This window comes from Calidris pugnax, unplaced genomic scaffold (assembly GCF_001431845.1).
Source record: "Calidris pugnax isolate Ruff unplaced genomic scaffold, ASM143184v1 scaffold42, whole genome shotgun sequence".
NCBI lineage: Eukaryota > Metazoa > Chordata > Aves > Charadriiformes > Scolopacidae > Calidris > Calidris pugnax.
In genome coordinates this window covers 387,964-409,438 of record NW_015090920.1, presented here as the reverse complement: position 1 = coordinate 409,438, position 21,475 = coordinate 387,964, and the positions used below count along the sequence as shown (strand labels likewise).

General features: G+C 39.7%; 1 protein-coding gene across 10 annotated transcripts in view; it reads left to right on the top strand.

Annotated features, from left to right (window-relative positions):
• MAPK10 (mitogen-activated protein kinase 10) overlaps positions 1-21,475 on the top strand; it is a 179,371-nt gene that overhangs the window by 107,023 nt on the left and 50,873 nt on the right. For 9 of the 10 annotated variants that reach the window (XM_014950016.1, XM_014950025.1, XM_014950020.1 and 6 more), the window contains 5 exons: positions 7,316-7,445; positions 11,261-11,319; positions 14,550-14,688; positions 15,911-16,076; positions 19,276-19,347. In XM_014950016.1, the coding sequence (XP_014805502.1) occupies positions 7,316-7,445; positions 11,261-11,319; positions 14,550-14,688; positions 15,911-16,076; positions 19,276-19,347 (566 nt within the window). The remainder of the gene's footprint in view (positions 1-7,315; positions 7,446-11,260; positions 11,320-14,549; positions 14,689-15,910; positions 16,077-19,275; positions 19,348-21,475) is intronic. The other variant, XM_014950026.1, reaches the window with a different exon arrangement.

Sequence of the window (21,475 nt, the reverse complement as noted above, 5' to 3'; positions counted from 1 at the left end):
GTTGACATTTCTATGGTGAAAAAGTAAGCCCTGCTATAAGCTTTTGTGTGTTTAAGTGAGAGCGTTTTTTTTTTTTTTTTTTTTTTTTTTTTTGTCATTTCCATACATTTTCAGACAGAAATTTGTATAGAGCTCTTTAAATCACCTGTTCTTGTTTAATGTATGGATAACTAGAGCATTTTGGTCTGATTTCTGAAAAAAAAATGTAGCTCAACTAAAACTAATTTCCATTTAACCAGGGCTTTTAGAGACCTGTATTTTGCTAGGTGGGAAATAGAATAAGTATGTTGTAGTTAGGTGAAAAAACTGTATTAAAATGCTACACTAATAATTTCAGTGGCACTATAAGGAAATTATACAGGAGACGTTGACATTTCTTAATCAAAATGTGCCTTGTATGCTCTTCTCTGTTCTAAAATATGTAATATCTAAATGTAAAATAATATGAATTGGACAATAAAGTCCTTCATTTTCAGTGGACTTTATTTCTGTACAGAACCATAAGTCTTACAAGTAAAGTTTGAGAGCAAGCATTTTCTAGTGTAGTACACTAAGTGAAGAGGTGAAGAGCATTGTACAAGCAGAGAGCAAGACTTGTCCTTTCTGTTTTTAACTGGATTTTTCCTACCATAGATTTATTAGACATATGAAAGCATGTGCACACTGAATGGTGGGTATGATTCTCTAAGATTTTTCTTTGAAAACAAACCTGTCTTTCCTGATTAAAAACTGAAATGTGAAATAAGGGCCACCCATTTTGAACTTGTCTTAAAATCATCCTGTTTTAATGGTACATCTTTGAAGTTTAGGGTCTACAGAATTCATTATATGATCTTGACAGCAAGGTTGAACTCTCTTTCAAGGACCAGAATGATAATCCCAAATGATTCAAGCACTTCTGTCCTCTCCCACGTTACTTCATTCCAGCACAGGACAAGAGATCATGTGTTGAGTATTTGGCAGGGAGTTACCTTGCTTAGGCTGCAACGTTCCCAAAGGCCCAGGGAGGGGACCTGCTGCCATTTAAAATGCACTGAGATGGCAGCTTGGTTTTACCTTTCTTTTTATCTTTGCTGCTTAGGTTTCATGTCATCTTGGCACGTGAAGGGCCTCCAAAGGGCACCAGCTGGAACGCTTTGCCGGCAAGGTGTTTGCTATGGCAGGATGCCTATGTTTGTCTCCTCTGCTGCACGTCAGCACACACACAGTCTTTGCTGCCCCATGCAGCCCTGGAAGGAACCTTTTGAGCTCAGTCAGATATCTCTGCCATGATGAGGAAGCTCACAGAAGGTCTTGGAGAGTGATTTATTTATTCTGTGAAACATCCATGGCGATAGTCAAAAAGTAAAGGATGAGATGTGTTGCAGCTGGGGGGGCAGCTTTGGTTGTATTTCCTAGTCTGTTACCAGCTGATTGCAAGAGGCTGTGAGCTGGTGGAAAATCAGAATAGCTGGAACTGTACACAGTAACAGGAGAAGTGCAGCAGTCAGTCATTATGAAACTGTATTGGTGGTCTTAAGCATCAGCTCTGAATATTGTCTCAGAAGCCACTGAATTTCCCTGCATTTTGAGGAGAAAAAGACCAGAGCATAGAGCATCCATTCCTGACAAAAGATCAACAACTCTTCATTAGGGTCATATTGGTAATTTTCTGGGTTTTCAGCACACAGGCTTGGTTTCAAACCTAATAAGGACATTGAAATGCTCTTTGACATTTCTGTGGCCTTTGACTTTCTACTCTTAGGGAGAAGCTGTTTCTGCATATTGGTACGTGTATGGAATTCTTTTTTTTACACCATTTTCAAGGAAAACATTCACTATTTTAAAAGATGCTTTCTAGGAGAAGTTTTCACTCTAAAAATAATGATCTCTTTTTCTTTAAAAATAATTACTGAAGAGAGGAATATGCATAGTTTGTAAATAGAGATGTATCAATGTTTGCCACTAGAAACTTAGAAGTTACATGTCAAAAGGAGAAAAAAAAAGGTAAGAATGATAAAGTCTAATTTCAATTCTAAATTTTCTAAATTCTAAAATTTGGACTGATAAGTGAGCTCAACACAAAAAGCAAGCAAATAAAAAACACAAAAATCCCTACCAGAATACACTTTAAAGTTTGCTTAAAGCGAAGTAACGTTTTCAATCTTTTTGTTAGAATGCTTACCTGGAATGGGACCTTAAGTAGAGAGAAGAAAAATCACTTAAAAATTTTTATGGTTAAAGTTTCATAAACCACTTCTACAGAAATTTTGCTGGATACAGAAAAAAGAGATTTGGCTCTTCTTGTACCTTAAAATGACTTCTTCAGAAAGTTCAGTAGTGATAGTTATCTGAAAGCAAAGTCAGAAAAATTGCTGTGAAAAGGATTTATATATACATCCATCTATGCTTTTCTTTTTATGTATATGTGTATATACATTTAGATGTGTGTCTGTGTATGTATACAGAATGTGTTCCGCTCCGTGTACCAGTAGTGATTGTTGAGGATGAGGTGTCATTAGCGTTCTTGTTAAACATGATTTTCAAGGTTAGCAGTTCTCTCCAATGATGGAGATCTCAGCACTGAGTAACCAGGGGATTTCAAATACACGGATCAGTGCTTTTTTTAACAAGGTCAGTTTCAGCTTTCTTCCCTCTTGCTGTGGTGGGATGAAGGAAATTAGGTAAAATGCTAATGATAGTGGCAAAACTACCTTACTTAAAAGGGTCAAGTAATGTAGATATAAATAGCAGTGATTCTTAATAAACACTGCTGCAGCTGGAGTCTTTCTGGAGGAAGGCAAAAATGACTGGTTTGTCACTCTTTTTCTAAAAAGAGGCTTTCAAGAAAGATTTTAAAACTGTATTTGTTGCTATAAATATATCTATATATAATGATAGGTCAGAGGAACTTTTAGTGTCCCTTGGATTTCTGCAACATTTGCTGAGGTTGCGAAGAGTCTCCATTTCACAGCCTGCCCCTGGAGGCTGGGAGATTCCCTTCCTGTTCCAGGCTTCCATTCTGTCATCTGAGAGCTAATAATAGAACTTTAATGAAGTAGTGGCTTGAGAAAGGGTAAGCATCTTGAGAAGGATGTGTGTGCCTCGTCTGAAGGATCTTGAACCTATAAAAAAATCGCCATTTGTTATGCTAGGGGCCCATCTCTAAGAGTTGATTAAAAAAAATATGTTTTCTGTGGTTTTGGCAGTCTGTTCTGGGGTACAATATAGAGGAAGTGATAAATGTTATGTTTCTTTGTTGATTATAAGAGTTATTCCTGAATAGAAAGAATAATTTTAAGTATTTACTTGGTGTCTATTGAAATAAAAATGTGAATGTGTAACTAGAATGCTTTGCTTTGCTTTTTGAAATGGGTATAAAAATGAATGGCTGATTCTTCAAGCATATGACAACAGAGCATTGCTCATTGAGCATTACAGTCTGAACTCACAGACAATATCAGCGGTAAATGATGATCTGGGTTTGTGTAAATCTGACTAGAATTAGTTTCAATCATTTTTTCTATTTTTTTTTCCTGCTGAAGTCAGCAAAGAGTCTTGTTGAATAGCTGTGATTACATATACGTCTTGGTAGTCAAGAATTTATATTCACATCTGGCTAAATTTTTTTTATCCCTGCTAAATAGGTTTGTTTCAAATTATTTACATTTTAAAAAGGCATATTTAACACTAACATTTACCTTGCCAAGCTGGCTATAAAAAGAATTTATAGTGAATTCTGTCTGTACAGCTGCCAGAGATATGGTAGTAAACTTGGAGGATTTTTCTGAGCTTATGTTGCAGTAAAACTACCATTTTATTACAAGACCAGGGGTGAATTACTGTCTTTGTTACAAAAATAGGGCAACTGTATCAATTAAAAAAATACATTCATAGTTGAGCAAGAGATGTTATGATAGAGTTTCCAGAGAAAGAAGCGCAGGCTTTTAGATGCAAGTCCAGTCTCTTATTGGAGATACTGAAATTGACTTTCATGCTCAGCCTTTTCATAGCAGTTCGCAGACACTCATTACTCTCTCTCTCTTATTCCTGCTCCCTTGATTCAGCTGTTTATACAGACACTCTTCTGCCAGTGATTGAAGTTTGTCTTAAGAAGGCTGATATATCATCAATACTAACCTTGGTGTTCCAAGGTAAGGATTTTGTGTAGCAAGCACCAGAGAGAGGACCGACGTATGGTATCTGAAATTTCACTGTAGTAAAGTGCATAGTTGGATGTGTAAACAAAAGCTTCTCTCTGGTGAATAAAAAAATATCACACATCAGTGCCATTAATTTATGCAGTGCAATGGATTTCCGTATCGAATTCTTGAAGTAGTTGGACACCTTCTATTTGATAGAAGTCAATGGCAGAACTGCAGTCAAGATCGTTGTATCTCAAAGTAAATACCACTGTACAAATGATTACTTTTAGTTGTTTTCTTTTCCTCTATGATATGTAAAGTACTGGGTTTTCTGATTTTAGATTGATGCTTTTTTTATCTCTTGCTTTGATGGAGAGAGAAAATTCAGAAGAGCAAATGGAGATCAGAAACTGGAGAAAATGGTCGCCCAGACAAACTTTCGGTGTTAGTTTCCTAACTCCTAGTCAGTGATTTTATGATGTAACTAATGAGATTAAAATATGAGAAAAGATTATTAAAATCAAAGTACTCTTACATAACTCAGATAAGTCTCATGTAGGCTTTTCTTCTTAAAAGAAGTTGGGTCATCAAGTAATCTGGATTAGCTGAGAGATTTGTCTGCTGAAGTATATTTGCAATATATGCCCAAGAATGAAAGAAACATTTTACTGTTGAAAGATCATGGGTTTTAAAGCCTTTGGTTTTGCGTTTTATTTCTTCAATACTTTCTTAATGGAATTAAGAGGTATTTTAGTTGTGGCCTTTGTGATGCCCTGTTGTGGCTGAACTAAATGAGAATGAAAGACACAATTCTGACAGTTGCTACAGGAGATTTGCTTTCTGCTGCATACTATTAGATTATGAATCACACGTCTTGTTCCTCCTAATGTAAGGTTTAGTTGAGTGAAGTTCTCTGGCCAGAATGGAGTCAAGTCAGACAGGATCTTTCATAGCCTTAGCATCTGAGCTGTTTCATCTGTGCTTTAACTAGTGAGTGCAATATCTTTGTTTCTGCATGTGCTTAGGATGGTATTAGCTGGGTAATAAAACTTATATGCCTTATTAATGAATAAGAGGAAAAAGAATTGTTACCAAACGGCAGAATGGATGATGCTGGAGAGCACCTCATCCAGCCCACCTAGAACCCAACTCAACTAGAGCAAGTTGCTCAGGGCCACTGGAAGAGTCTGGCTCCACCCTCTTTACTCCTCCCAGAAGATATTTAAGAACAGCGGTAAGATTCCCTTGGAGCCTTCTCCAGGCTAAACAAACCCAGTTCACTCAGCCTCTCATGTATGATAGGTATTTCAGTCCCTAATCATCTTCATGGCTCATCAGTGGAATTGCTCCTGTTGGTTCCTATCTTTCTTGTACTGGGGAGCCCGGAGCTGGACCCAGCACTCCAGATGTGGCCTTAGTAGCACTGAGCAGAGTGGAAGGATCGCTTCCCTTGACCCACTAGAAACAGTCTTCCTAAATGCAGCCTAGTGTGCTGTTGTCCTGCTTTGCCATGAGGGCACGTTACTGGCTCATGCTCAGCTTCTTTGTCCACCAGGCCCCCTGGGTCCTTCTCTGCAAAGCTGCTTTCTGGACTGTCAATCCCAAGTATGTAATGGTTTCTGGGGTTATTCCTCCCCAGGTGCAGGACTTGGCATTTCACAATGTTGGTAATTTGGGGAGATTCAATATTTATTTTTACTTTTTTCTGTAAATTAACATTTTGACCTGAAATAGTTTCACTGTGAAAATGTTAAAATGCAACTTCCTGATAGTTTCAGAACACCTGCAAGGGCAGTCATGAGAATTTTATTTTTTTTTTCCCTCTGAACATACTTTCAGGGGAGATCCTGCCCCAGATGTCAACAGTGGACTAAAGCATTCTTCACAAAACTCCTTGTCACCTCTAGCAAACAATTGTTCTTATTTATGGGATGTATTTGGTGTGTTATTTATGCAGTGTAGTGTAATTGAAGTATTACTTTTTCTTCTCCACCTGTGTGGTTTCCAAGACATATTGCCAACACTTTTTTATTTAGAGCACTTGTACATTTTTGTTGGCTTTGTGACTAAGCTACCAGTGCTTGTGTGCTTTCTGCTCTGTACTCGGTCAGTAAGACTCTGTCAGTGAATGTCAGTGAATGTCTACAATAAGCAGGAATTAAAAAGAAAACATTTACAGGATTTTGAATATTTACTTTGATGCTTTAAAAAGTATTTACTTTTAGAACAACCAGTGGTTTTGTTGATTTATCTTTTGAGAAATGCACCATTGTTCTTCATGGAGTAGGAGAAAACTTGTGTCATGCCTTTCCTCATTCTTGGTAAAAGGGAGGATCAGGAGGAGGGTCTGAGAACTGTATGTTTGGGAACATTTCCAAGAATTAGTGTGCTTTGTGAAATGTAGAAGTCAAAATTTGTGTAGTCAGATTTGAATCACGAAAATAAGTGGTTCAAATTCATAGGAGGTGAAGAAAACCAAAATAACTGATGGTTGTACAAAACATTTAAAAGTTTAAGGAGAATTTTAGGAGTCCAGCTTTAAAAGCCCACTTTGCAAACCAGATCCTGCTTTTCTTCATGTTTTCAAAATTTTTAAGTAAGTGTATGGAACAAATTTTTTCATTATCAGAAATGGTAAAGATCTTTGTGAAATTGTTCTGTTTCTACTTATGTTATTGGGATTGGATTATATGGTCTCGAAGTATGATTTAATAACTTGATTCCAGTAGAAATGCAAGGAAAATACAAACTTCATTTTAGATGAAAGTGGGCAATTGTTCATTGAGCCACTTTGTGAACGTGTCCTTAATCATGACAGTAAAAGCAAAAGCCTCTCCACTGTACCCAAAGCACAGAGTTGCTTTATGAAACAACTTTTTGTCTCATCGAGTTTTTACTGTATTTTTATTTAAAGTTGCTTAACTATTTTTTTCCCCACCCTTTGAAAATAAGTGTTAATTTCCTATGGAACTGGAGTTCAGAAGTAGTGGTGTATGCCATCTTCTGCTGATGTGGTGGTACATGTTTCCTTTTGATGTCATCTTTATTCTCACTAGAAATTATCTCCCTTTGCCCCAGTATTTTTCTCAGTGGAAAAAAAGGCAGTAGTAAAAGTGAGGGTCAGAAACTTGCCATGAGAGATGCAGGGTATTTTCTAGGATGCATAACCCCTGTGTTTGTAATTACTGCAGTGCTGCATATGATGCCGTCCTTGACAGAAATGTGGCCATTAAGAAGCTCAGCAGACCATTTCAGAACCAAACTCATGCCAAGCGAGCTTACAGGGAGCTGGTCCTCATGAAGTGTGTGAATCATAAAAATGTAAGTTTTCAGTAGGTAACTGGAGAAGCGGTATGTATATCGGCTTGTTAGAAGGAAAATTGTTTTATTGGGTGCGTTTTTAAAACAGAAGAAATGAAAAGTAAACTATGCTCAAGGGCTACAGTCTTTCTGGTACTGTATGCCCACATGAGAGAGTGAAGTTCTTCCATGTGCTTATTTAAAGGCTACACCAAATGGAGGTGCTGCTAGTAGGGCTAAGGTGATAGAAGGGGAGAGAGCAGAATACATTCTTTTAAACTTCTTATCCAGAAATGCATAAGTGGTGGTTGGAATCCTGGCTCCATTCTCTTGTCACTAGGATCTGTGACTCAAAAGCAGTGTCTCTTGAGTTGGAGGACCCATACATAGGCGTCACTCCTTGTTCTGGAATTCAGCTGAAACCTCGTCATATAGATGCATTGTATAGATTGTACAAGATGAAAGATCATCATAATGAGGACTGCTACAAAACTGCTGAAGAAAATTAAGAGCCAAAAGCACTTTTCCAGTCTCACATATTCATATGTAAGCTAATGTTTTGGAGCCAGGGACCCTCAAGCCTCAAGACATTTGGCCATTCCTTCCATGCAGAGTGTTCTTGTTGAAATGAACAGTACTGGCAAGTTCTAGACTTCCCTGCTTCTTGCACCCACTACATATTGTATAACATTTAGTATCCATAATGAATGAAAATATTCCTACACTACAGCAAAAGAGTTATTCCAGGGCTGTATGTTAATTGTAACCATCTATCTATTAGTTAGAACTATCTACCTAACACTATATAAGCTTGCTGTTTTGTCATGAGATGTGTAGGATTGCCCCACTGCATTGTGAAGGGATCTCCCAAGGATTTAATTTTCTTACAGTTCCTTGATTTCTGCTGTGGCTTGGTGCCATGCCTGTGTGCCCCTTCCTTTTCATTAGGAGCGAATTTTTCAAAAGCATGGTGTAAGGTGAGATTTGACACTTGTTCTCAATTGCAAATTCACATGGAAAGAAAATGAACTGACCCTAAAATGGCAGACAGCAGGTCTTTTCACCTTTACTGTCCTCTGCCCCACTGCTGGGCATTGACATATCCTTACACTTCCACTGGTTGATCAGGACTGTACCTGTCTCCTCCCTGTTGACTTGGATGGACAGTACCCTCAGTCAGAACAATGCATGTGGCTTTGAAATGCAGGGATGAGTGAGCAGTTCTCTCTGTAAGTAGGAGAATGATGCATTCTCACTTCATATTTTTAATGGTCTGGAAAGAGCAGAGAGCAGAGGGAGCAGTATTAATTTTAAATGTAAGTATGCTGGATATCTGCAAGTGCATGGGTCCTGATGGGATGCACCCACAAGTGCTGAGAGATCTGGCAGAAGTCGTTGCTGGGCCCCTCTCCAACATCTTTAAATGGTCCTGGAGAACAGGTGAGGTGCCCGAGGGCTGGAGGAAAGCGAATGTAATCCCAGTCTTCAAAAAGGGCAAGAAGTAGCACCTGGGGAACTACAGGCCAGTCAGCCTCACCTCCATCCCTGGAAGGATGATGGAATGTCTCGTTCTCAGCGTCATCTCCAAGCATATGGAGGAAAAGAAAGCTATCAGAAGTAGTCAACACAGATTCACCAAGGGGAAATCACATCTGACTAACCTGATAGCCTTCTACGATGGCATGACTGGATTGGATAGATGAGGGGGAGGGTGGTGGACATTGTCTACCTTAACTTCAGCAAGGCTTTTGACACAATCTCCCACAGCATCCGCATAGGTAAGCTTAGGAAGTGGGGGTTAGATGAATGGACAGTGGATTGAAAACTGTCTGAAAGACAGTGCTAAGAGGGTCGTGATCAGTGGCACAGAATCTAGTCAGAGGTCTGTAACAAGTGGAGTCCCCCAGGGGTCAGTACTGGGTCCAGTCCTCTTCAATATATTCAATGACCTAGATGGATTGTACCCTCAGCAAGTTCACTGACGTTACAAAATTGGGAGGGGTGGCTGACACACCAGAAGGCTGTGCCACCATCCAGCAAGACCTGGTCAGGCTGGAGAGCTGGACAGAGAGGAACCTGATGAACTTCAATAAGGGCAAGTGTAGGGTGCTGCACCTGGGGAGGAATAACCCCCTGCACCAGGACAGGTTGGGGGTGACCTGCTGGAGAGCAGCTCTGAGGAGAAAGACCTGGGAGTCCTGGTGGACAACAGGATGGCCATGAGCCAGCAATGGGCCCTTGTGGCCAAGAAGGCCAAGGGCATCCTGGGGGCATCAGGAAGAGTGGGAGCAGCAGGTGGAGGGAGGTCATCCTGCCCCTCTGCTCTGCCCTGGGGAGGCCCCATCTGGAGCACTGGGTCCAGTTCTGGGCTCCCCGGTTCCAGAAGGACAGGGAGCTGCTGGAGAGGGGACAGCAGAGGCTACAAAGATGACGAGGGGCCTGGAGCATCTCTCTTATGAGGAAAGGCTGAGGGACTTGGGTCTTTGTTAGTCTGGAGAAGAGAAGGCTGAGGGGGGGATCTGATCAATAAATACTATATATAAATACCTACAAATGTATCTATAACTACTTAAAGGGTGGGTGTGAAGAGGATAGGGCCAGTCTTTTTTCAGTGATGCCCAGTGAAAAGACAAGAGGAAATGGGCATGTACATAATAAGATCCAGCTAAACATGAGGAGGAGCTTCTTTGCTGTGAGGGTGGCAGAGCCCTGGCAGAGGCTGCCCAGGGAGGTGGTGGAGTCTCCTTCTCTGAAGACATTCAAACCCGCCTGGACACGTTCCTGTGCAACCTCCTCTGGGTGGACCTGCTTTGGCAGGGGCCTTGGACTAGATGATCTCCAGAGGTCCCTTCCAACCCCATATCATTCTGTGATATGTAATTATGTAATTTTAAAAATGTTGCATAAGAGCTGATAACAGCCCCACAATGGTTGGATCAGAATTTTTGTCTGTACAGAGAAGTGCAAAGGAAGGAGAGGATTGTAAAGGCACCTGTGCAGAGGCAAGAATTGATGAGGATATGTGGAGTAGACAGGAAGAATATTGAACCATTCCTGTTAGAAAGCCTAGGGTGGTGATGGAGGTGGGGAGAGAGACATTCAGATGTTGTCTTCATGGTGGCTGTTGCCCACACAGAAGGAAAGCACAGGAAATTCAGGATCTTGAGGTCACGTTTTTCCTCTGTGCTGTTTCACACATTCTTATGTGTGAAACATTCTTATGTGTCTTTCAACAGCCCGGCCCATTTAAAATAAAATAAAATAAAATAAAATAAAATAAAATAAAATAAAATAATTCCCCAGAGTATGCTGACCATTTAAAAGTGTTTCTACTGAAAAGCAGTAGTTGTCATGATGGAATTTGTGTCATCATGTATGCATATGTGCCCTCAAAAGAATTAATGCTCTGTTAGAGAGGAGGATGATCTTCTGTGTATTTTACTAAGATGGTCCTTGATTATTTGTTCCCTCCGATGAGAATTCTTCATATATAAAAAATTTCTGGCTGAGCACGATGTATGGCTGCTATGGTAGATTGAGCTGAATTTGGTCATTGAATGTGTAACTTCAAAATTCAGGGGACTGTCTCACCCTTAATATTTTGTTTTGTCACTTATCTTTCTCTCAGAAACCATTTCAAGTACACCTAGAAAAAAATCTTGGAGATATGCAGTATTTTATTTTTAATGTTGCTGACTTTTTACTGATCCATAAAGTGTTAGTATAAATTGAGCAGTGAAAAAACGTAGTTTATCCTTTAGCACACACTTCAAAATGTGTTCAGCTGCTTACACTCATCACTTCTCTTTATCCTTTTGTCTTGCTTTGCTTTTCAGATTATCAGTTTATTAAATGTCTTCACACCACAGAAATCTCTGGAGGAGTTCCAGGATGTGTAAGTAACAGAGGCACTAATTAAACGAAAGCTTTAGAGACATGTGTGGCGTTATAGTGTATCTTGAATGCAATAATTCAGCAAAATACAAAGGTTATAAACCCCTCTAAAAAAGGTAATGTATAGTCTACACTGTGGGTAGGCAGATGTTCTGCACTCCCATATGGAGAGCACTTTTGACATTCGAAAGGTGCTAGATACTGGGTTTCCTAAGTGCTGTAATAGTGTGCAAAGCCTGCTGGTGGGTCTTCTGGTGTGTGTGCGCTTGCCTTCACATTCAGAGAAAGGGATATGAGTAGTTAAAAGGGCCTTGCTTTTGTGTTATGTTTGCTTGGGAAATGATGGTTGTTATGTGACTCCCTGACGTGTACGAGATTTTGAATTGTGGCAGTTCATTCTGAAATAATTTCCTGTAAAAGAGACTGATGTGAAACATTTCCTCATTTCATATTTGTTTTGATCTAACCTCTGACTGCATAAAAATATTTGCCTGCAGAACTTAGTGCTGTATGTAGAGGACAACTAGCATCTCCACTGATTGTTGCCCTATTGCACAAGCACTATTGTGTGTGGTATGAACCTGCACTGAATGAAATTTTAAATATTCAGTATTTTATATAGTTGCATTCCTTTTATCTTTCAGTCTATTCTGTATACATTGTATGGGCATGTATTCCCATTCTGTGCTCTAACATCAGTAGTGATAACAGACAGATAGCAATGGCTGATCAGCCAACTACTGTTCTGATTTTGGTATATGGAATTTCCACATAGTATTGTCACTGCAGACTTGTGCAGAGCAGAGGAGGTAACTTGTGCTGGAGAGAAGACATGGCATGCACCTCACATTGAAATGGAGAGCTAGTGTTTTCCCCAAAGTTTGAGGTTTTTGTACATTGCATGCTTTCATGCAATATTATAGTTTTGAGTCAGCTGTGCTTGTGAGATGTCTCATAAGAAATGAGCTGATGTGTTTAATGTATTATTTTACTGCTAAAGGAGATTGGGTGAATGTCCTGCTGAGGTTGTCAGTGAAACTTATTTATCAGAAGCACAAGACCAATTAGTTGTAATGAGAATTGTGCAAAGTCATGCAATCTTAGGAGGATTTGGAAAGCCACTTTCCATTCTATTTGACAAGTAAGATTGTCAAGACACTTCATTATATTTGTTATAATAAATTTTGAAATTGTATTTGAAAAGTCATGGCAGTCTGATGAAGTTCCTGCTGACTGGAAAAGGGGAAACATAACCCCCAGTTTCAAAAAGGGAAAAAAGGAAAACCTGGGGAACTACAGGCTTCACCTCTGTGAGCTGACTGGAAAAGGGGAAACATAACCCCCAGTTTCAAAAAGGGAAAAAAGGAAAACCTGGGGAACTACAGGCTTCACCTCTGTGACCAGCAAGATCATGGAGCAGATCCTCCTAGAATCTCTTCTAAGGCACATGGAAAATAAGGAGGTCATTGGTGACAACCAACGTGACTTCACCAAGGGCAAGTTATGCCTGACAAATTTGTTGGCCTTCTACGAATGCACTACAGCATTGGTAGATAAGGGGAGAGCAACAGCCATCATCTACCTGGACTTCTGCAAAGTGTTTTACACTGTCTTGCATGACATCCTGGTCTCTGAATTGGAAAGGCATGGATTTGATGGATGGACCACTCACTGGATAAGGAATTGGCTGGATGGCTGCACTCAAAGGGTTGTGGTCAATGGCTGAATGTCCAAGTGGAAGCCAGTGACGAGCGGTGTTCCTCAGGGGTCAGTACTGGGACCAGTGCTGTTCAACATCTTAGTCAGAGATATGGACAGTGGGATTGAGTGCAGGACCCTCAGGAATTTTGCCAATGACACCGAGCTGTGTGGCGTGGTTAACGTGCTGGAGGGAAGGGATGCCATCCAGAGGGACCTGGACAGGCTGGAGAGGTGGGCCAATGCAAACCTCATGAAGTTCAACCAGGCCAAGTACAAGGTCCTGCACCTGGGCCATGGCAATCCCAGGCACAGGTTGGGCAGAGAATAGAATGAAATCAGCCCTGAGCAGAAAGACTTGCAGGTGTTGGCAGATGAGAAGCTCAACATGAGCTGGCAATGTGCACTTACAGCCTAGAAAGCCAACTGCATCCTTGGCTGCATCAGGAGAAGTGTGGCCAGCAGGTCAAGGCAGGTGATTCTGCCCCTCTACTCTACTCTGGTGAGACCCCACCTGGAGCACTGTGTCCAGCTCTGGAGTCCTCAGCACAGAAAGGACATAGATCTGTTGAAATGGGTCTAGCTTAGGGCCATGAAAATGATCAGAGGGCTTGAGCACCTCTCCTATGAAGACAGGCTGAGAGAGCTGGGGTTGTTCAGCCTGGAGAAGAGAAGGCTCTGGGGAGACCTTACAGCAGCCTTCCAGTATCTGAAGGGGTCTCCAGGAGAGATGGGGAGGGACCCTTTATAAAAGAGTGTAGTGATAGGATGAGGGGAAACAGTTTTGAACTGAAAGAGGGAAGATTTAGATTAGATATCAGGAAGAAGTTCTTTAGTGTGAGGGTGGTGAGACACTGGAACAGATGAACCAGGGAAGCTGTGGCTGCCCCATCCCTGGAGGGGTTCAAGGCCAGGCTGGATGGGGCTTGGAGCAACCTGGTCTGGTGGGAAGTGCTTCTGCCCATGGCAGGGGGGTTGGAACTCGATGATCTTTATGGTCCCTTCCAACCTGAACCATTCATTATTCTATTCTATTCTATTCTATTCTATTCTATTCTATTCTATTCTATTCTATTCTATTCATTTTTGGAAACATTTTGCATTGGCATGCGTATTTTAGCCTGCCAGACATCTTTACTACTCTCCGATTCCTACACGTGCTGGCTAGCCATTCCTCATAATGGTCAAGCAGTTGTGTCATTTGGTGCTTGTGGCTCTTCTGGTTTTGGCACATTTTGGTGTCATGCTGTCTGTCTGTCCGTGCAGGATACAGTCTCTGTTGTGGGGAATGCACAAGAAAGGGCCAGCGATCCACCTATTGTGCTAGGACACTAAAAGAATGATGTCTCTGCAGTGAGATGGTGCAGTCAGAAACAAACACCACAACAGTACCATTGTGAATGGGCCCAATCTCCCAGTCAGCAGAAATAAAGTGTAATTTGAAACAAGAAAAGGCATTGTTACTTATTTGTGATGATGCTGTGGTTCCGCTTCAAGACAAACAACAACCTATGACTTTGTTTTTTCATGCAGTTACTTGGTAATGGAGTTAATGGATGCCAATCTGTGCCAGGTCATTCAGATGGAGTTAGACCATGAGCGAATGTCTTATCTACTGTACCAAATGCTCTGTGGTATCAAGCATCTTCACTCTGCAGGAATTATTCACAGGGTAAGGGACCTTTGGTTTGAAACTTAGGGCAGCATATGATGTCATCATGAAGACTTTAGAAACCATTTGAGCTTCCTGGGTGCTATGGACCGGTAAAATGACTATAAACTTATGAGTCGTAGTCTACCCCCTTAGCAGGGTAGCTACATGCTTGTGTTAGGAATGAGATCATTTGTGAATTTAAATCAGACAAAAAGGTAAAGTGATTATTGAAAAAAATAATAATCAAATAACAAGCACTGGAAATCATCAAAGTTATTATGAGTTCTGAAACGGGTACATGAATGTTATTTCCTCTTAAAATGCAGCTGGTAGCATCTACCACACACGACATTCAGACACTTTGAATTGATGTTGCAGTGTGGTCCAGATATTGCTTGATGAGCATCTGCAGAGGTCAAGGCATACGGAATTGGCATTTTCTATCATTTGTGTGTGCTAACATAAATAAAAAGACTGCTAAGTCTATACTCAATGCATCCTCTCCTATGGTACCTGGCTGTGAGTGCCAGAGGTGTCACTATGTATGATTGGTAACAACAGAGGGAATGGTTCATGTGACTGTGAACAGGAGGCAATTCTGAATGCACTGAAAATATTCTGAGTTAACCTCTTTATTGAAATGTCCTTTTACTAATTTGGGATTTCCAGCTGAAAAATTCAAGAATGTTTCCCTTCTGTTATAAGAGGAAGAAAAGAAGGGGTGATAAAATGGATTAAAAAGTGGGTGTTGCTTTACAATATCCAAAGATCTCCTTTCTTGGAATGCTGTATGCTTAGCAAAGGATGCTACATTTGGCTTCCAGATAGTCCTTCCAGCAAAGGATGAGTTGAATTATTATAAATGAAACATTAAGGTATCTCCACATGTACAGTTAGAATTTCTCTATTAGGCTCACAGTATTAAAAAAATAATACTCAAAATGGTACTCTAATACTAGTCCTTGTTTCTTGAAATGCCAAATTCAATTAATTTAACACCAGTAGGCTCCTGCTATCCAGGTAACGCCCCACACTGTGTGCCAAGTTAGGACACCTTCCAGAAGAATTTGCTAGAGAAACAGTAGCAAGGTTTTGCTGTGTATTTACGAGTATTTCTGATACTGACTCTACATGTCAAAGAGCGAAAATATTTGAAGGGTGACCTAAAGTATCAGTCCCTATCAGAGATGTGCCTGGCTTTATGAACAACAGTCATATGTCTTTTCACCATCTTTTGCAGGATTTAAAACCAAGTAATATTGTGGTAAAATCTGACTGCACGTTGAAGATTTTGGATTTTGGACTGGCCAGGACTGCGGGCACTAGCTTCATGATGACTCCATATGTGGTGACACGTTACTACAGAGCACCAGAGGTCATCTTGGGAATGGGCTACAAGGAGAACGGTAGGGCTGCAATTTCATAGCAAGCACAGTGTGAACGAAGTTTAAGGTCTGCCTCTGCAATTGTAAGGGGCACTAGAAGGAGAAAAAGAAAACAAAATGGGAAATGACATCTTGCATTTAAAAGCCAGGTCCTTTAGATCTGTTTCTCACTGTTGTGTACAACTGCAGCTACAGAATGCACTTGGGATACAATGCTGGAGAATTTATCAGTGTGGGATTGCAGAGTAATGAGAAACTTGATCTTAGTTATGGTTAAACTTAACATATAAAATTAGCTTTTTCTGACCAGATTGTTTTTGCCTTCTGAGGCTGTGAAACAGTGTGGAAATGACTGGAATTGCTGAACAAGTAACGTGCTCTAAATTTGAGTCTGGATCTCTGAATTGTTTAAGGGAAGAAGAAGAGGTACAAGCTGAAATAGGGAATCCTTGCCCTTCCAGAATTTCTCTATATCCAGAGCTAGATATGAATTTCAGGAGTGGCTTCTGTCATTATGACAGGTTCAACTAAAGTCCCAGGTGTTGCTGACAGGTTTCATGTGAATCTAGGAATAAATTTTGCAGTTTGAATCTTTTTTCAATGGAAAATATAGTTGAAGAGAAGGGGAAAAGATGGAGCTAAAAAAACATGCACCTAATTCATATGTAATCTCCCTAGATGTAAATAGGATTTTTCTCTGAACAGTCTGTGAGGGATCTGGATACCTCCATAGTCCCTGGAGAGATTGTGAAAAGCAAGTAGGGGCTCCTCACTATAGAGAAGCAGGTAAGGAAGAATTCACATTTTGCAGGGGATGAAAGGAAAAGTTATTCTCATTTTGTAACGAAACTGAGAATTTCACCTGAGTGCCAGGTAGGCTAGGCAGGAAAAGAGGGGATACAACATGCCATGAAAAAAAATAAAAATCCTCTATGACTCATATTCTGCTGTTAAAAGCTACCATTTGTCTGTTTGACAAGGAGACTTTTCAATGACAAATACAGGAAACATCAAAACCAGGAAATTATTAAAAAGTCTCCTACTTTACATTGAAGAGGTTAACCTGCAGGAGAATTTTTACTAACAGTCAACTGCATCTGTAAAGGGCAGTGTAACTGATTTTGGGAGCTGATTCCATGGCTTAAGCAAGAATATAGGCATGCTCGTACAAACCCTTCCAAAATTAGTAAATCTTATGAATTATATGTAATATTTATGACTTTACAGTACACATTTTAATATGTAAGTCTAAAAACTAGAGGATCATTAAGCAGAGCGTAAGCATACAGAATAATTTCTGAAAAAGGAGTAATCTTCTTTAAAGGATTTTGTAATTGATATTTTTGATAAATGCCATTAGATATTTGAACTAGGCTCAGCATGCTTTAGATAGTTCCTTAGTCAATATCCAGAGTTCCTTCTATTGTGACATGAATTATCTTGCGTTTATTTTTTTTTCATCTCCAGACTTTTAGTAGATGATTACCATTATTGTTGTTACTGTCCCTGAAAGGACAAAGAAAGCACTCACTTTTCCCATTATTAAAATCACACATTAGTACAAAGTTAGACACACTTTTGCGATGAAGTACACAGCTGAGAAGGTACTAAGAATCTTTACCACATCCAAAGGTCCCTGATCAAATGCCCATTGAAGTTAACGTAGAGACTTTTCTTTGACTTCCCTGGGCATTGAATCTAGCTCAAGATGAATGATCTCATCTTACTTGTACAAAGCAAAAATAAAGTAAACAGAGAAAGAAAATAAAATATTTGCAAATGAAGGTCAGCTGTTTGAGGAGCCAGTCTGCTTGGAGGCTCTGATCCAGCTCCCAAGGAAGTCAATAGAAAGGATTGTTCTTTCCTTCCCTGCTCTGGCCTATGATGCCACATTACTGAAGCTCCCCTACTTCTTTTTTCCTCTTACTATATACACTGCCTGTATAAGGACTGTTCATGGCTTTCATTTTCTTTCTGCACTTGGTTGGCTAAAGATGCATAATTATCACCAGTTTGCTGCACTTCTATGGAAGGTCCCAAAACTGTCACTACGAAGAAAAAACTGCTACTGCCTCAGGCATGCTCTTGCTGTCCCATGCCCCTTATACCTGTACCCTCCTTTTCCTACATGGAACATTTCACCTTTATTTTGTTTTACCAAGAAATTAGTTGTTTGTATGTTTCTTTGGTTTGTTTTGGATTGCTTTTGAAGGATAAAAAGGGGGAAGAAAAAGAGGAGAAACTGGTTGTGTAGGTCAAACATGACCACAAAATGAGGATTCAAAGTTGAGAAACATCGTCGTTTGAAAGCAGTTTTTTGCCCTTCACCTGCCCATCACAGGTCTTTGCTTTCTGTGCACACTACGCCATTATCTATCCAGCCTTTTTGCTTGTGAGGCTTAAAGGGCAAAAGAGTCCCTCACCCAAGTCAAGCAGATATATATGCACTTTGCATCTAAAAGATGAATGCAGGATCAGGAAGATAAGAAAAGCTCTTAGTCTTGTTGGTACTTATCCTGCAAAGCATTTGTTTTAGTGTTTATTTTGTGTAAAAAGAGGAGTCCGCACAGGTCACATGCTCTAGTTCTTTCCAGTGGGTATGTAGGTACGGACAGATACATATAGATAGGTACCTATAGACAGGACATAGTTACAGATCACGAAGCAGGAGTTTTAAATAACCCTTAAGGGGGTATTTATCTACTCAGCCTTTACTTGTGTGAGAGGTCCATTTGGAACTTTTTTTGTACTGCTGCAGAGAGACTTAGTCCTATGGGACAAAGCCTAGAAACTTCCTGGCTGCAAGTAGGTTTTATTCCAGATGATCGTTGTCTGGGTTTGGGGTTTTTTTTTTTGCCTTTGTTTTTTTCTTAAACAAAACAAACAAAAAAAGGTTGTTTTTCACCACAAACTCAGTGTATACCACAGGTCTGTGCAGTTGTTACTTGATCTTTACTTGCTAGCTGTGGGCCTTTTCCCAAAAATGTTCATTTTAAGCTTTTTCCACCGTTGTTACTACCATTGACTGACACAGCTTTTACTTATTTACTTATTTGTTTCAGCTTTTGGTGAGACATGAAAAAAACCAACCAACAAAACCACAAACCAAACTGTACTGTTCTGATCAAACTGCTCTTTTTCCCCTCCTTTAGGAGTGAAATGTTGTAGTTAACTTTGCTTTTTTTCCTCCTTCTTCACTTCCCTGTCTCTGCTGTTCTAGTGGATATATGGTCTGTGGGATGCATTATGGGAGAAATGGTTCGCCACAAAATCCTCTTTCCAGGAAGGGACTGTATCCTTGTGCCATTTGCTGCAGCTTCACCTATTATTTGTTCCTCTCCTCCACCCCATCCCTTTTACCATACAATGACTATACCAGGGCTGTAAAGATAAAAGCAAAAAGTTGAATCCCAGAGGTATAAGTAAATGAAAATAGTGCACTACTGATATGAACAAAATTGAAAATTAAAAACAGATGCACAGAATTATTTCACTCAAATAAGTTACTTTACTCTAAAACCTGTAAACACTCCACTTTTTGTAGTCATACTAATAAGCAATATAGAAAACAAGCAGTATGACTTAAAATTGGATAGCTTTACCTATTCTTCAAAGGAAAAATAAGAAAAAAGAAAAGAATCCTAACTTGGCCCATCTGGTTCCTGTAAGCCTGTTTTTCTGTTTTTATGTTTTGTAAATAGTGACATCATAACATTTGTGGTGACATCATAATCTTTTGCTTGCTAATGCATCATGGATTTGGGTCCATCTCAATGCTGTATGGGCTCAGAGCTGAGTCAATACAACATTTTTTTCTTTAAAACAAAATGAAGAATTTGACTTGCCCAGTTTAAGGCAACCATTTATCTGCTGTGGTTTCCAAATTGGCCTGAAATCAGATTCTCTTGATTTAAAAATGGACTTTCCTTTACTTGCATGAGGTCTGTGTCATTAATTAAACTGTATTTCCCTTCCATCTTGTTCTTCCTGTCTTGGGTGATATTATTTTTACCAATTCCAAGGTGGTGAAAGCAATATTAGAAAATGAAAACAAAAGAGAAGGTGTATCTAATTAGTCCTCAGATTATCAAAGGCTGAGCCAGACAACCTGCCTGCAATGGCTGGGAAGTGTAAGTAGTGTGCATTTTGCCCATCAGAATAAAATGCAGCAACATAACACGTCTTCCACTTTCAGAAACAAAAAGGCATATCATGTTCAGCGGGTTGGCAGAAAGATACCATAAAAATGTGTCATCAGCAGACACTGGCAGTTGGTGTGGAGAAGACTCAGCTTTTACAAATATGTAGTCATGGAAGTAATTAATTTTTTGCTGGCTCTTGAGTGATTCAGAGTTAGGTCCTACTGTCCTGTTTTCATAGCCCTGTTGACTTTCTCTGAAAATGGAGCTCTGCCCAGCAGTCAGCTGAAGGTGCAGGTAGATGAGGAAATATCTACTAACAGGTAGATGAGGAAACTGCAGATACCTCCTGTTTGCAGAGGAGGAAACAGCAGCATTGTACTGCCTTCCAGTCTTGTAGGAATACGGACGGGAAAGTTATGGGATACAAAATATGACAACAAAGTAAGAACAGTGGAATTAGAATGGTGGTTTTTATTATTAGTGATTAGTTTTGAGATGTTACTCCCCAGGTGCTGAGCTTTCCCTGCAGTGTGTGGAGCAGGCTGCTGTAATCCCAATGTGCAGAGCAGCTCCCAGCATTCATGAAGCCTGTAATTCAGAGTGGTAGTTATACTGTGTCTCACCACCTCAGAAACACCATCATAACTTTTCCTCCTTTTTTTTCTTTAATGCACAAAATAAAACTAAATGATCTATAATATATTTGAGGTTCAGCTGTAAAGAGTGAGGATAATTCTATCTAACCTATTTGGAGAGAAGTCTGATTGAGTTTTTAGTTGATAAAAAAATAGAATACAGGAAAAAAGCTATTTCAATGTAAAATTATAGCGCTGTGGCTAGTTGAAAACCCCTTTTTCAACAATAAATGAAATTTAAGACTCACGTTCTTCTACTGATTTCCAGAAAAAATAAATACTATATAATTGAAGAAATACAGCTTTTAAAAAACCATTCAAACATGAGAATTAATTCTTTCTGTCTGGCTGTGACAACAATCTCTTTTGACTGGGATAGCAACAGAATATTTTTAAGATACCTTATAACATTTCAGTAACTGTTAAAAATAAAAACTGGATTTTTTGACAATGCAGAAAGCATTGTGTAAATTGCGTGATAGTCCTACTTTTTAAATCATTTGAAATCCCATACCCTGAAATGCAGTGTATGTGGGCCAGTCACAACTGCTACCATGTTTTAGTGGTGGATTTATTCAGGTGAGTTGGAAGTTAAAAAAAAAAAAAAAAAAAAAGAAAAAAAAAAAAGGACACCTAAACTTTA